Source organism: Lathyrus oleraceus, chromosome 2, assembly GCF_024323335.1.
Source record: "Lathyrus oleraceus cultivar Zhongwan6 chromosome 2, CAAS_Psat_ZW6_1.0, whole genome shotgun sequence".
Lineage (NCBI taxonomy): Eukaryota > Viridiplantae > Streptophyta > Magnoliopsida > Fabales > Fabaceae > Lathyrus > Lathyrus oleraceus.
Genome location: NC_066580.1, coordinates 320884985 through 320903108, shown reverse-complemented (window position 1 = coordinate 320903108; position 18124 = coordinate 320884985). Strand labels below are relative to the sequence as shown.

The 18124-nt window shown below is 30.8% G+C and overlaps 1 protein-coding gene across 1 annotated transcript; it reads right to left on the bottom strand.

Moving 5' to 3' along the window:
* Window positions 1-5594: 5594 nt before the first annotated feature.
* LOC127119310 (probable CCR4-associated factor 1 homolog 11) lies at window positions 5595-6692 on the bottom strand. The gene has a single exon (XM_051049515.1). It carries the CDS (start codon window positions 6567-6569, stop codon window positions 5757-5759), a length of 813 nt encoding a protein of 270 aa, XP_050905472.1. The 5' UTR covers window positions 6570-6692; the 3' UTR covers window positions 5595-5756.
* Window positions 6693-18124: the final 11432 nt, after the last annotated feature.

The window sequence follows — 18124 nt, the reverse complement described above, 5'->3', positions numbered from 1 at the left end:
TACCTATCCTATTTACAGACCTGCTGAAACGTTTTGTTGCTATATTCGCCCAGCCCACAGGATTACCTCCACATCGCTCTGTTGACCACCGCATTCACTTGATTGAAGGGTCCAAACCTGTTAACGTTAGACCTTACCGTTATCCGCAATTCCAAAAGGTTGAAATGGAGAAATTGGTCAAAGAAATGCTTGATCAGGGCATTATTACTCCAAGTCACGGTCCCTTTTCTTCACCGGTGTTATTGCTTCGAAAAAAAGATGGAACTTGGCGGTTTTGTGTGGATTATCGGGCATTGAATGCAGCTACGATCAAGGATAAATTTCCAATTCCCACAATTGATGAGCTCTTGGATGAACTTGGGGGGTGCTACTGTGTTTTCCAAATTGGACTTACGAGCGGGGTACCATCAGATTCGTGTGCACAATCGCGACACGTACAAAACAACATTTCGCACACATGATACCACTTTGAATTTTTGCTACTTGTTTTTGCACACATGACCCAGTCTACTTGTTTTTGCTGTAGCCGGATATGTTCTAAATACTGTATTAGCTCCATTACTAGGTCTACCACTAAACACACAAGCAGCTTCTGAAGCCAAGAAAGTTTTGGTATCATCTCTGCCCACAATAGAGAATATCTGGCTTAAGCGTGACGGACAGTTCTTGCTTGGCAGCTTCCGACCTTCCATAGCAGATCTCAGTCTTGTCTGGGGATTGGGGAGTTCCTATAAATACCTTCATGCCATGATTCATGAAGGAATTTTTTTATTGAGATTTTTCTCTGAGTTCAAAGAAAATAAATTGTAAAGGTCTTTCTTGTTCAATTTGCACTGTATGGTTGAAAAATAGAGAAACACGGAAGGGAAGTCTGGCACGTCTATTTGAGTCTGGTTCGGCTAAAGAGAGGAAATATTTCCTACAATTAATGTCGACCTGATTAAATTCTGTTTAGCTAGAAATGTGTCATGCAAAACATAATCTGATCATATGGTGATAATTACATATTTGTTGGATGCAGATTTCAGACGAGAAGGATCATGATCGTATTATTGGCCCATACAAGAAAGTTCAAGAGTGGATTGAGAGCACAAAAAATGCAACGAAGCCACATTTTGATTAAGTTGATAATGTCCTCTATAAGCTCAAAGCGAGGCTTTCAGTAAGATGTGACCTATCAACCATGCACGTAACATACATGTGACAGATTTGTGTGACCAATTAACATTATATACACTGTTGGTTGCAATTGTGGCTTGAATCTTTGAAGATAGTGTTTCTGTCTATGTATTGAGACTCATTACTGAGATTACTAAGTTTAGCAGATAATAAATTTCAAAATTCAAAAATACATTTTTAGAGATATGCATCTGAATCCATTAAATACATATCTATTCTCGGTCCGGGAAAAGTATATATCTTATCTCCTCTCATTTTCATAACTATTTATTAAATTGCAATGGAATTGAAGAGACAGCGATGCTAAACCATATTCTGACAGCAGAACATGGAAAGAGAACTGAAAATAGGGTATGTTGCGTTGCGGAATCTCTATTATTCGTGTATCAAATATGAATTTGTATATGATTATGACTATGCCTGTGCCTATAATTATGGCTTTCTGTATCAATTTTAGTTCAGTGAAAATGATATAGATGGCTCTTTAGTTGCGGCAAAAATCGTTGGCGCTGAAGATATTATGTTGTTGAACAATGGCTGCCTTCATTGTACTGTAAGGGTGTGAGGGGTGATTTTGTGAGAATGATTTGAGTTAATCACTTCAAAGAAAGGGAAATTTGAGCATATTGTTATAGAGACCACTGGTAATCAACTTAAAAAAGAGGGAAATTTGACCGTATTGTTATAGAGACCTTGGAAAGCAACTTAGAAAAATCTTCATTGAAGTAGATGACAGTTTTTATGCAAATAGCTTATGATGTTACGATGCTCGGATAAAATATAGACACGAGAGGATTACATTAATAGTCAAGCAACAGTAAGATTGAATGTCCTACAATTAGCATGATCGTTTATGGATCATCGAAACAACTGTCCTATAAAGGGAGGAAAAGAGAGTTGAGGATACAACTAAAATATGCAATTAATAAAATTCAGCACCCGGTATTATCAAAGGAACCCAAAAAAGAAACTACCAACTGACATGCATCTGAGTTCCTATTCAATATGGCTCTTTTCCTTTACTTGAAAAGGAAATGTGAATCATTTTCAAATGCCCCTGCCTCCTTTCAATGTTTGATGAACCAAGTGTTTCAGCCTGTTCTTTGATGATATTCTCATTTATGGTCCGTCTTGGCTGACGCATCTTGAACATCTACAGGTGCTACTGCAGCTTCTCAGTGACCACCAACTGTTTGTAAAATTGTCTAAGTGCTCTTTTGGTCTTGATGAAGTAGAGTACTTGGATCACACGGTATCGGGACAAGGAGTCACTATGGATAAACACAAGGTACATGCTTTTTTAGAGTGGCAAACACCTGCCAATGTCAAGCAGTTGAGAGGGCTTCTCGGCCTCACGGGCTATTATCGCAGGTTCATTAAGTCTTATGCTACTATTGCTTCTCCTCTGACTGATTTGTTAAGGAAAGACAATTTTTGTTGGTCTCCATCGGCTCATGCCGCATTTCTCACATTGAAGCAAGCTATCACTTCTGCACCACTGTTGGTTCTTCCAGATTTCTCTCAAACATTTATCTTGGAGACTGATGCCTCGGGTTCAGGCATAAGAGCAGTGTTGAGTCAACAAGGCCACCCTATTGCGTATTTCTCTAAGAAGCTAGGGCCAAATGTGCAGAAACAATCAGCTTATCTCAGGGAATTTCGTGCCAATACTAAAGCTATGGCTAAGCTCAAACATTATTTGCTCGGCCATAAATTCATCACCCGCACTGATCAAAAGAGTTTGAAGGCCGTGTTGGATCAGTCCTTACAAACACCGGAGCAACAAGCTTGGTTGCACAAGTTTTTTGGGTTTGACTTCACCATTGAATATAAACCAGGCAAAGAGAATGTTGCTGCTGACTCACTTTCTCGTATGTTTGTATTGGCCTGGTCTGAACCACAACAACTATTCTTACCAGAGCCCAGAACCGCCATACGGGACTGTCCTCACTTTGGCCCAATTTTTCAAGCATGTTTGACTGATGAAGCGCCACACCTGAGTTATGCTGTGAAGGATAGTTTGTTGTGTTGGAATGATAGGCTTGCTATTCCATCTAAGAGCTCTTTAATTCCACAGGTTTTGCAGGAATACCATAACTCCTTTGTTGGAATTACAAGAACTATAGCTCGCATCTGCAGCCAGTTTTATTGGCCACAAATGAAACATGATATCACTGAATATGTGAAGCTATGTACCATTTGTCAACAGGCCGAACACTACTTCCTTGCCAGCCGGGTTGCTAATTCCATTACCTATTCCAACTCAGGTTTGGGAGGATATTGCCATGGATTTTATAACCGAATTGCCCAACTCTGGTGGTTTTACTGTCATATTTGTGGTTGTAGACAGACTTACCAAATTTGGCCATTTCTTTCCCTTAAAGACTGACTATGATAGTAAGCTTGTGGCTGAAGTTTTCATCAAGACTGTCGTAAAACTACACGGCATGCCAAAGTCCAAATTTTGGTCGAAGGTACTCCACTTAGCTGAGTATTGGTACAACACTGCGTTCCAAACTAGTGCTGCCATGACACCTTTTATGGCTTTATATGGCAGAAATCCTCCGGCCCTTACTAGATCTGTTGCCATTAAGGAAGGTGGAGATGATGCCGTCAATGCTCAACTTATAACAAGAGAACATATTCTGATTCAGTTACAACAAAATCTGCATAAGGCTCAACAGTTAATGAAGAATCAGGCTGACAAGAAGAGAAAGCATGTCACATTGGAGATTGGAGACCTTGCCTTGTTCAAGCTTCAACCCTATCGACAAGTCACCGTCAGCTCTAGACAGAATCAGAAACTTGTCTTATCCTTCTAGCTTCCCTCTTTTTTCCATGTCTAATGGGCTGTTGTTAAAGAAAGGGAGAATTTGGTTACCCTCCGATTCACGTTTCAAATTCCTTTTGCTAAAAGGATATCTTGAAACTCTTATTGGAGGACATGCTGGGGTAGTAAAGACCCTCAAGAGACTCTGCAAATTTTTATTGGGATTCAATGAGACAAGACATCAAAGAATTTGTGGCTCATTGCATTGTTTGTAAACAGACCAAGTACAGCACTACTAAGCCTAATGGGCTTTTACAGCCTCTGTCTATTCCAACTAATGTTTGGGAAGACATTTTGCTTGACTTTGTCACTGGTTTGCCTGTTTCTGGAGTATTTTCAGTTCTGTTTGTGGTGGTCGATAGATTCTCCAAGGCGGTGTGCACATGGGAGCCCTTCCGTCTCATTTTATAGCCTACAAAGTGGCTGAATTATTTGTGGATATGGTTTGCAAGCTTCACGGTTTACCTAAGAGTATTGTGTCCGACCGTGACCCCATCTTCTTCAGTAAACTTTGGACTGATCTGTTCAAGTTTATTGGGACTTTGTTGAGAATGAGCTCTTCTTACCACCCACAGACAGACAAACTGAACTCAAGAATTTGGGTCCGAAATTACCGGCAGCTTCTGTTTATATTAAAGAGCTTCATGCAATCACATAGGCCGTTCTCAAGTGGCGTCAATACCTCTTGGGACATTTCTTTATTATTCGGACAGGCCATAAAAGCATTAAGGAGTTGTTACAACAGGTTATTCAAACACCGGATCAGCAGGCCCATGTGCAGAAATTATTGGGTTTTCAATTTCGTATTGAGTACAAACCAGGAGCTTCCAACAAAGTTGCTGATGCTTTATCACACGTGCCTGCAGAGTGGCCTACCGAAGATCACATTGCTCAACAATATGCTTTGTGGACCTTGGTATCTTCCCCTACTTTTGGCATTGTGTCTCAATTAAAAAAAGAAAATGCCTCTGATCCTTTTCTACTTGAGTTTCACAATCAAAACTTACAAGGTACCTTGGTAGCTCCTTATACTATTGTGAATGGATTACTTCTCAATGCTGGCCGTTATGTTTTAACATTATATACATTGTTGGTTGCAATTGTGGTTGAAGATAAAGTTTATGTCTCTGTATTGAGACTCATTACTGAGATTGCTATGTTTAGCAGATAATAAATTTCAATCTATTCAAATATTCATGAATCAAATCCTAAGCGCAGAATTGTCATTACATATGTTAGTCTATCCGTTCTTTAAGTTTGTCGTGCAAAATTGCTCTAGTATTTAGACATGAAGAAGCTTTATACTTTACTCTATTAGATTCAGCAATACACAAACATTTAATATATATTGTAGCAGGCATCAAAAAGCTTTATACTTTACTCTGTTAAACTAAGTACCTGTTTCCTCTTACTAACCAAATTTTAATCAAATAGTTGATTATTTGAATAGCATACTGCACTTTAACCTTTAAAAGTATCAAAGAAAGAGATTTATAGTTCATGCACATGTCTATTATAGAACATAGTAACAAATTTGACAGACTCCCACCAAAATAAAGACATAAACAGAATTTAGAAAAGAAAATAATCAAAGGATGAGTATTTTATATACTTGAATTTTCATTACAATTCTGCAATTTCTAATACAATTAAACTGCAATTTCTAATACAATTTATGTACTTGAATTTTCATTACAACTAAACTGCAATTTCTAATACAATTTATGTACTTGAATTTTCATTACAACTAAACTGCAATTTCTAATCCAAACAGCACTCCGGCAGCGTGCTTGGGAGCTTCGTTGTCCTTGAAATAAGTCTTGATCATTTTGTCGAATGCATGCCACGTCAACAAACTATCCGATGCGGCTTGATGAGAATTTCCTACTGCCCGACACACATTAAGCGTAGTAGCTACCCGCTCGAGACCGCCATAAAGAGAGTTGCAGAACTTCATGAGATATTTCATATCATAAACATTTTTTCCAAACAATATTTGAACTATTTCTAAAAAATCCTCTAGCAGATTTGGTAAATTCTTTCCGGTAAGGATCTTCACCAAATACCCAAAATCATAAGCACTGCTAAACGTGACCCAAATAAGTGATTTGTTAAAAACAAGTACCGACGATAACATTAGATCAGCGAAACGCTTTGAATCCACACCGTGACAGAAATTGCGCTCAAAGTTGATCCCTTGACGGCGGAGCATATCAATGGAATCTTGATTACACGGATCATGATTGAGATCAAAATCTCTAAAATTAAACTCCCAAATGTAACAGTTATTGGTTCCAAAGTCTGGAAGATTTCCATCAGAATCCGAAAGTGTGAGTCCTACTTGAATGAGCTTCAAATCATCAACATTGGCTTTCAGGTAACGATACTGATGAGAGGGTTGAAGATAACCACGGTCAACTTTGGAGGAATGAATTACGCCGGGAAACTCGGTGTCCATTGAAATGATGAAATGACATTGATGGATAGCTCGACGGATGAGATTGAATTCATAGTCTAGATTGTATGCCCAAACTTCACGGATAATGACTTCCTTCATCATGATCGTGTTGAGTTTGAAGTTGAATCGAAACAAAGAATGAGAGAGAGACAGAGAAAGAACACTGCAAATACTATGTTGAGTTTGTGATGTTATGTTATCATGACAAGTGATTTGGGTGTTTTATATTATAAAAAGTAACCGTTAAATACCCAAAAGATTTAGAAAAAAAAAGATTTAAAAAGATTTAGAAAAGATTTGTTATTAATCATTAGAATTTAGGAAAGTTATTAATTAATATATTTATTGAATTGTTATTTAGGAAAATTATTAATTAATGTGTTTGTGATATTTAATTGATATTTTGATTGTTATTTTATTGTAATATTTTGATTGTGATTTTCCATTAATATATAATCTCTCTCTTTAATCATCACTACAGTAATTTATTTTGTACTATTTATCATAAAAAGAATATATTAATAGTTTAATTAATAAAATTAATATTTTTTATTTATTTAATTGTGCAAAATTGTGACAATTAGTATGAGAAAAAAAATTTGGTCAAAGGAGTTAGAAAAGTATGAGTGGAAATTCAATCACAATTGCATTTGTGAAAAAATGTTTCTAATATTTAGATTTGTTATTAATGAATAGGATATTGATATTTAGGAAAATTATTAATTAATGTGTTTGTGATATTGAATTAATATTAAGGAAACTTATTAATTAATTAATGTGTTTGTGATATTGAATTGTATTAAAGAAAGTTATTAATTAATGTGTTTGTGATATTGAATTCTTATTCAGGAAAGTTATTAATTAATGTGTTTGTCATATATTTAATTGATATTAAAGAAATTTATTAATTAATTAATGTGTTTCATGAATGTCAAATTCTAATTCTAATTATACAAAATTCAACTAACCAATCGCTATTTAGTCGAAACTTTGTCACCAAGTCTATCTCATATTAATGAACACAATATAGTTATTACTAAATTTTCTATAAATCATCAAAAGTGTTTCAAATGTTGTTTATAAGGAAGATTATTGTTGCCTTCAAGACTAAGGAATTTTGTGGTGATCTTCCTTGAAAGTAGAATCTCCATAAATCATCAAAAGTGTTTGGCATGATGTTTATGTTAATGGTTTTGTAGAGCCAATGTCAGAGACTTTTAGAAAAGTTGCAATCAAGACTTTTATCATGTGTTCTATCCGGTACACTTGCAAATGATTCATATGGAGACTATAACACATTTGAATAAACAATGTGTTTTGAAAAGCACTATTGAGAATTTATTATATATAGAGAGATTACAACTAATTACATGATATAATCGATGTGGGACTATTCGATATACAAATATTTTTAATACTATATTTAGAAATATCAACACTCCCCCTCAAGGTTGAGCATATAAGTCAAATGCACCAAACTTGTTACATATATAATTAGTTATTGGACTTCACAGGATTTTAGAAACACGTCTGACAATTGATCATTAGAGTTAACGAAGTTTGTGCCGATGTCACCTGATTCGATTTTCTGTCTGACAAAGTGACAGTCTATCTCAACGTGTTTGGTCCTCTCATGTATGATTGAATTTGAAGCAATGTGCAATGCAACTTAATTATCACAAATAAGTGTCGTTGGTCTTCCTTCTTCAATTCGAAGTTCCTTGAGCAACTGTTTTAACCAAATAAATTTGCATGTTGCCATTGCCATGACCCTATACTAACATTGAGTGGCAATTCAACGATGCGATCTCCTTTGTATTTTGAACATGTTGACAAACTTTTTCCTGACTCTCTAACTTCAAAATCTCAAAAAATGTGTTTTCAAAAGAGCTCTCATTAGCAAACCACCTCATTCACCACCTTTACCAAATATCCAATTCATTGACGAGATGTCAGTTTTTATGCACAAATACATTGAATGGGTCGTCAATGTTAAGGGTGACAGTAAAATTGCACTTTCGAGTTGTTTATACATTGCTCGGTAAAGGAGAGAAAGATCATACATTTGCTTGGCAACAACTTATCAAAGAGTTGGAAATCCACAAAGAATCATACACATGACTATACAGGAAAAAAGATAATTTTGATACAATTCATAAATCTCTTACTCCTTGCATTAGCAGACCGACACCGAAAGATAAAATAGACCATCTTATAGAAAATGCATATAATAAGATGTGTATTAATCTGACAAGTTGCAGTTTCTCGAAAACATTTAAGTTATGGCTTATTGTGCCAAATGATCTCAGAGTTCTAGTTTTCAATAAGGTGACTCGGAACTATTCACTATTCATCATGTCCTAACCTAACTTTAAGTTATTAATTAATGTGTTTGTGATATTTAATTGATATTTTGATTGTTATTTTATTGTAATATTTTGGTTGTGATTTTCCATTAATATACTCTCTCTCTCAAATTATCACTACAGTAATTTATTTTGTATTATTTATCATAAGAAGAATATATTAATAGTTTAATTAAAAAAATAATAATAAAATTAATATTTTTTTTGTTTATAAAATTGTGACAATTAGTATGAGAAAAAAAATTGGTCAAAGGAGTTAGAAGAGTCATGAGTGGAAATTCAATCACAATTGTGAAAAAATGTTTCTAATATTTAGATTTGTTATTAATGAATATGATATTGATATTTAGGAAAGTTATTAATTAATGTGTTTGTGATATTGAATTGATATTAAGAAAAGTTATTAATTAATTAATGTGTTTGTGATATTGAATTGATATTAAGGAAAGTTATTAATTAATGTGTTTGTGATATTGATTTTTTTTTAGGAAAGTTATTAATTAATATGTTTTTGATATTGAATTGATATTAAGGAAAATTATTAATTAATTAATGTGTTTGATGAAAGTGAAATTTAAGTTCTGGTTCTACAAAAATTCAACTAAGCCATCACTGTCCGGTCGAAACTTTACCACCAAATCTATCTCATACTCATTAATAAACTCAATATAAATACTATTAAATTTTCTTTTCAATAAAAAGTGGAATATTTAAAATATTTGTATAAATGAGTCCAATTAAATTATTTAATCATACTATTTTTATTAAGTTAAATACAATTTTTTTAAATAAATATCTATTTAAAAAATTAACAAGTTTACTCTAAATAATATTTATTAAAAACATTATCACTATTGTAACTTTTTTTAGTCTTATTTTATTATAACTTTAATTGTTATTCTTTCGATTGTATTCTTCCATTAGTACAATTTGCCTCTCTCTTAAATTGTCACTATAATAATTCATTTTGCATTATTTATTATAAGAAGAATATATTAATAATTTAATTAGTATAAATCAATAAAATTAACATTTTGTTGTGTTTATTTAATTATGCAAAATTGTGACAATTAATATGAGATAAAAAAAGTTTTTTTAAATAAGTTCAGTGTATAAAGAAAGAAGAATACACACAAAAATGTGGGAGACTAAATTAATATCCACTCAAAAGAAAAAGAACATAAAAAAGAAAAACTAAAGCTTTTATTTTTTATCTCCAAAGAAATGAATAAAATAAGTTAGGTAATTATATGTGAGACTTATATTAGGAAAAAAAATACACAAAACTATTCCCCCTATAAATGTAAGATAAGAAAAATGTAATATTTGTAGGTTCCGTTAGCTTAAAGTATGGTTGCACACTAAGAAAAATGTATGGTTTTTCATGTGCTTGTCTAATTTTAAAGAAGGTTAAACATGATAGCCCAATACAAATGGATGAGGTTTGTACTCACTGGAAAAGGCTTAGGTTTGATGATGATTATATGATGAAAGATGATAAATTGAATATCTCTATCTTGATCGAATAGGATATGATACAAGAGATATTTTTGAAAGTCAGTGACAATATGATACTTCACATCAAAGAGAAAATGAGGAAGATTTCTTATCCAGAAACCACATATTTGAAACCATTGTCTCAACCGATAAAAATAAAAAGTGCTCCTAAGAAGGCCAAACTAACATCGAGTGACAATTCAACGATGCGGTCTACTTCGTATTTTGAACATGTTGACAAACTTTTTCCTGACTCTCTAACTTCAAAATCTAAAAAAAATGTGTTTTCAAAAGAGCTACCATTAGCAAACCAACTCATTCACCACCTTTACTAAAAATCCAATTAATTGACGAGATGCCAGTTTTTATGCACAAATACATTGAATGGATCGTCAATATTAAGGGTGACAGTAAAGTTGTAGTTTTCGAGGTTGTTATACTTTGCTCGGTAAAAGAGAGGAGGATCGTACATTTGTCTGCCAACAACTTATCAAAGAGTTGAAAATTCACAAAGAATCATACACACGACTATACAGGAAAAACGAAATTTTTTGATGCAATTCATAAATCTTTTACTCTTTGCATTAGTTGACCGACATCGAAAGAAAAAATAGATCATCTTATAAAAAATACATATAATAAGGTGTGTATTAATTTGACAAGATGCAGTTTCTCGAAAACATTTTTCCACAATGCATGCCCCGCCTCAAAATCCAACCGATAGTATTATGTGTATTGAATGACTTTCAATAATATCGGCACTTTATTCAAGTTTATTTAAAATCGAGAGACCTTATACCACTGACACCACTAGAGTGGACAACTCTTTCAACAAGAGAAACATTTTTTTAGAAAGGATGCAAGAATTCACCAAGTTGAGCGATAGTGAAAGGGAATCAAATAAACAAAAGTCAATGGCAGGATCATCCACAAATATAGATTTTGTCAGTGACACATGTTTCAATTTATTTTAATTTTTATTCAACAATGTATTTATGGATTAGACACGTTTTGTATGAAATCTTGAATAAATATTAATGAAATATCTACATTTTCACAGATTTCAATATAAATTTCCGTTTATAAAAATATGTCTTAATTTTTTTTCTATAACTGGTCATGTTTTTGAAACAAGTTATGTGTGAATAGTGTTGAATTGATTCGAAAATGCATTTTCAAAGTCACCCTAAATATTTAAAAAAATAGAGATTTATTCAAAAATACATTTTCGAATTCACCATAATTTCACAAATTTTGACACAATGAAATAGGGTGTATCCTGAAGTATATCTCTAGAATATCCCCCGAGACATAATTGAATTTCTAAAGTCCATATTAGTCTAAATCTTATATAAATATGGATATTTAATCTCATATTTTTAACAAAATCACATCACATCAGAATGGACATCTATTGACTGGTCGCATTTGTTTACTTCAACGACGAGACAAAATAATACTTAGTATTCCTAATCTTATACCCCATAATATATTCATAAATAGGAATTGTTTTCCCATCCTAAATGTGGTGAAAAAACACCTTTAAAAAAAATTCAAAAATACATTTTCAGACATATACATCTGAATTCGTAAGATACATATCTATTCTCGGTTCGAACTAGGTATCTATCTTATCTTATCTTATCTCATTTTCATAACAATTTATTAAATTACAGTGGATTTGAATAAACAACACTGTTAAATATGGAAAGAGAATTGAAAATAAGATATGTTGCGTTACAGAATCTTTATAAATAGAAAGTGGGGAGATTTGTTATTAGTGTAATAATTAATAGGATACTGATATTTAGATTTGTTATTAATGAATAAGATATTGATATTTAGAAAGTTATTAATTAATGTGTTTGTGATATTGAATTGATATTAAGGAAATTTATTAATTATGTGTTTGTGATATTGAATTGATATTAAGGAATGTTATTAATTAATGTGTTTGTGATATTGAATTGATGTTAAAAAAGTTATTAATTAATGTGTTTGTAATATTGATTTGATATTTAAGAAAGTAATTAATTAATGTGTTATTGATATTAAATTGATATTTAGAAAATTTGTTAATTAACATGTTTCTAATATTGAATTGATATTTATGAAAGTTATTGATTAATTAATGTGTTTAATGAATGTGAAACTCAAATTCTGGTGCTACAAAAATTCAACTAACCAATCACTCTCGGAACTTTGCCACCAAATTTATCTCATATTAATGAGCTCAATATAGTTACTACTAAATTTTCTTTTCAATCAAAAAATGGAATATTTAAAATATTTTTATAAATGCATCCAACTAAATTATTTAATCATACTTATTTTTTAGGTTAGTTACAAATTTTTAATAAATATATACTTAAAATATTGACAAGTTTACTCTAAATGATATTTATTAAAAACATTTTCACTATTGTAACTTTTTTTAGTCTTACTTTATTATAACTTTAATTGTTATTCTTTCGATTGTATTCTTCCATTAATACAATTTGCCTCTCTCTTAAATTGTCACTATAATAATTCATTTTGCATTATTTATTATAAGAAGAATATATAAATAATTTAATTAGTATAAATCAATAAAATTAACATTTTTTGTGTTTATTTAATTGTGCAAAATTGTGACAATTAATATGAGATAAAAAAAAGTTTTTTTAAATAAGTTCAAGAAGGTATAAAGAAAGAAGAATACACACAAAAATGTGGGAGACTAAATTAATATCCACTCAAAAGAAAATGAATCTAAAAAAGGGAAACTAAAGCTTTTATTTTTTATCTCCAAAGAGATGAATAAAATAAGTTAGGTAATTATATGTGAGACTTATATTAGAAAAAATACACAAAACTATTCCCCCAATAAATGTGAGATAAGAAAAATGTAATATTTGTAGGTTCCGTTAGCTTAAAGTATAGTTGCACACTTAGAAAAATATATGGTCTTTCATGTTCTTGTTTAATTTCAAAGAAGGTTAAACATGATAGCCCAATACAAATGGATGAGCTTTGTACTCACCGGAAAAGACTTAACATTTCAAATATGTTTTTTCATTAATATATTCTCTCTCTCTCTTCTCTCTCTCTCTCTCTCTCTCTCTCTCTCTCTCTCTCTCTCTCTCTCTCTCTCTCTCTCTCTCTCTCTCTCTCTCTCTCTCTCTCTCTCTCTCTCTCTCTCTCTCTCTCTCTCTCTCTCTCTCAAATTATCACTAGAGTAATTTATTTTGTACTATTTATTATAAGAAGAATATATTAATAGTTTAATTAATATAAATCAATAAAATTAACATTTTTTCGTGTTCATCCATACTTTAAATTTTGTTTGCAAAAGAAATCATAGCAAATGGAGACGATTTAAAAACGAAGGCCTTTTGAGATTAAGTGTACTTGATGAAGAAGTATGTCATATATTTCTATCATTTTCTTGTTCATCAATCAATTGTGTATGAAGCACCTTGCTTTTGATGAAAGGAAATATGTGGGTCCAAGTCTCAGGAAAAAGCCATTGAACATTTTGAATAAAGTCATAAACTTGCAAAGGTTTCATATGGAGACTAAAAGACATTTGAATAAACCGTGTTGTGAAAAGCACTACGGAGACTTTACTATATAGAGAGAGATTACAACTAATTACATGATATAATCGATGTGGGACTATTCGATATACAAATATTTGTAACACTATATTTACAAATATCAACAATCCCCTTCAAGGTTGAGCATATAAGTCAAATGCACCAAACTTGTTACATATATAATTAGTTATGGGACTTCGTAGGGATTTTGTAAACACGTCTGCCAATTGATCATTAGAGCTAACGAAGTTTGTGGCGATGTCACCTGATTTGATTTTCTCTCTGACAAAGTGACAGTCTATCTCAATGTGTTTGGTCCTTTCATGGAAGATTGAATTTGAAGCAATGTGCAATGCAGCTTGATTATCATAAATAAGTGTCGTTGGTCTTCCTTCTTCAATTCGGAGTTCCTTGAGCAACTGTTTTAACCAAATAAATTTGCATGTTGCCATTGCAATGACCTTATACTAACATCGAGTGGCAATTCAACGATGCAGTCTCCTTTGTATTTTGAACATGGTGACAAACTTTTTCCTGACTCTCTAACTTCAAAATCTAAAAAAATGTGTTTTCAAAAGAGCTCTCATTAGCAAACCACCTCATTCACCACTTTTACCAAATATCCAATTCATTGACGAGATGTCAGTTTTTATGCACAAATACATTGAATGGGTCGTCAATGTTAAGGGTGACAGTAAAATTGCAATTTTCGAGTTGTTTATACTTTGCTCGGTAAAGGAGAGGAGGATCATACATTTGTCTGGAAATAACTTATCAAAGAGTTGAAAATCCACAAAGAATCATACACGCGACTATACAAGAAAAAAGGCAATTTTGATGCAATTCATAAATCTCTTACTCCTTGCATTAGCAGACCGAAACCGAAAGAAAAAATAGATCATCTTATAGAAAATGCATATAATAAGGTGTGTATTAATCTGACAAGATGCAGTTTCTCGAAAACATTTTTTTCCACAATGCACGCTCCAACTCAAAATCCAACCGATTGTATTATGTGTATTGAATGATTTTCAATAATATCAACACTTTATTCAAGTTTATTTGAAATCGAGAGACCTTATACCACTAACACCACTAGAGTGGACAACTCTTTCAACAGGAGAAGTTGAACTTTGCCGAATCATCTTTTTAGAAAGGATGCAAGAATTCACCAAGTTGGACGAGATTGAAAGAGAATCAAATAAACAAAAGTCAATGGCAGGATCATCCATAAATATAGATTTTGTTAGTGACACGTGTTTTAATTTATTTTAGTTTTTATTCAACGATATATTTATGGATTAGACACATTTTGTATGAAATCTTGAATAAATAATGAAATATATACATTTTCATAGATTTTAATATAAATTTCAGTTTCCGAAAATATGTCTTAATTTTTGTATCGTGAAGTATATCTCGGAAATAGGATGTATCGTGAAGTATATCTCGGAAATATCCCTTGAGACATAATTGAATTTCTAAAGTCCATATTAGTCTAAATCTTGTATAAGTGTGGTATTTCATCTCATATTTTTAACAAAATCACATCACATCAGAATGGACATATATTGGACGGTCACATTTGTTTACTTCAACGACGTGACAAAACAATACTTAGTATTCCTAATCGTATACCCCATAATATATTACTAAATAGAAATTGTTTCTCTCATCCTAAATGGTGAAAAAACACCTTTAAAAAATACATTTTCAGACATATACATCTAAATTCATAAGATATATATATATTCTCGATTCGGACAAGGTATCTATCTTATCTTATCTTCTCTCGTTTTCATAACAATTTATTAAATTGCAATGGAATTGAATAAACAACATTGCTAAACCATATTCTGACGGTAGAACATGGAAAGAGAATTTAAAATAAGATATGTTGCATTGCAGAATCTCTATAAATAGAAAGTGGGAAGATTTGTTATTAGTGTAGTAATTAATAGGATATTCATATTTAGATTTGTTATTAATGAATAGGATATTCATATTTAGGAAATTTATTAATGAATAAGATATTGATATTTAGGAAAGTTATTAATTAATGTGTTTATTGAATTGTTATTTATGAAAATTATTAATTAACGTATTTATTGAACTGTTATTTAGAAAAGTTATTAATTAATGTGTTTGTGATATTGAATTGATATTAAGGAAAATTATTAATTAATTAATGTGTTTCATGAATGTCAAACTCAAGTTCTAGTTCTACAAAAAAATCAACTAACCAATCACTATTCAGTCGAAACTTTGTCACCAAATCTATCTTATATTAATGAACTCAATATAGTTATTACTAAATTTTCTTTTCAATCAAAAAATAGAATATTTAAAATATTTCCAAAAATGCATCCAACTAAATTATTTAATCATACTATTTTTATTAGGTTAAATACAATTTTTTAAATAAATATCTATTTAAAAAATTGACAAGATTACTCTAAATGATATTTATTAAAAATATTATCACATCTTTTAGTATTATTTTCTTGTAACATTTTGATTGTGTTTTTCCATTAATATAATTTCTCTCTCTCTCTCTTAAATTATCACTAGAACAATTTATTTTGTACTATTTATTATAAGAAGAATATATTAATAGTTTAATTAATATAAATTAATAAAATTAACATTTTTTTTCTTGTTTAAAAGTAACAGTTAAACACCAAAAAGATTTAGAAAGAAAAGATTTAGAAAATGGAAAGATTTGTTATTGGTGTAGTGATTAATAGAATGCTGATATTTAGATTTGTTATTAATGAATAGGATATTGATATTTAGGAAAGTTATTAATTGATGTATTTGTTTGATTTGATATTAAAGAAAGTTATTAATTAATGTGTTTATAATATTAAATTGATATTAAGAAATATTAGTTATAAATTAATGTGCATGTAATATTGAATTGTTATTTATAAAAGTTATTAATTAATGTGTTTGTGATATTGAATTGATATTAAAGAAACTTATTAATTAAATAATGTGTTTAATGAATGTGAAACTCAAGTTCTGGTTCTACAAAAATTCAACTAACTAATCAGTATCTAGTTGAAACTTTGCCACCAAGTTTATCTCATATTAATAAACTCAATATAGTTATTATTAAATTTTCTTTTTAATCAAAAAATAAAATATTTAAAATATTTCTAAAAATGCATCCAACTAAATTATTTAATCACATTATTTTTATTAGGTTAAATATAATTTTGTTAATAAATATCTATTTAAAAAATTGACAAGTTTACTCTAAATGATATTTATTAAAAACATTATCGCCTCTTTTAGTGTTATTTTATTGTAACATTTAGATTGTGTTGTTTTATTAATATAATTTCTCTCTCTCACTCTCTCTTAAATTATCACTACAATAATTTATTTTGTTATTTATTATAAGAAGAATATATTAATAGTTTAATTAATATAAATTAATAAAATTAATTTTTATTTTTATTTTTTTTAATTATGCAAAATTGTGACAATTAATATGAGATTAAAAAATATGGTCAAAGGAGTTAGAAGAGTCATAAATGCAAATTCCATCACATCAGAATTGCATTTAAATCAATCAATAATTGGAGATTGTCAAAGGGCCTCCTTGATCAAATGTGGTCGAGGAGGATGGATGGTGACATTGAAAGTTTTAAGAATATTTAAGTCACATAGAAAAGATTGTTGTCAATGAAGAATTGTTGTCTGCTAAGATTAATAGAGATTTAAGATTATAAATTAGTCTATGAAGAAGAGGGATCATGTTCTTGTATCTATCCATATTCCTAACATTTTAAATGTTGTTTACAAGAAAGATTATTGTTGCCTTCAAGACTAAGGAATTTTGTGGTGATCTTCCTTGAATGTAGAATCTCCATAAATCATCCAAAGTGTTTGAATGGTTTTGCAGAGCCAATGTTAGAGACTTTTAGAAAAGTTGCAGTCAAAAAGAGATATCATGTGTTCTCTCCATTACACTTGCAAAGGTTTCATAAGGAGGTTATCGATCAACCTCTAGACATGATCATATCATCAATAGGGATTTTGTTAGAATGAGTAATATCCACACTTTTTTTCATAAGAAATCATATGGATTTTGTTTAACATTAATCTCCAAACTAACATAGATTTGAAATGAGGAATATCCATACTTCAATTTTTTTTTACATAAGAAAGCATAGCAAATGGAGACGATTTGAAAATAAAAGCCTTT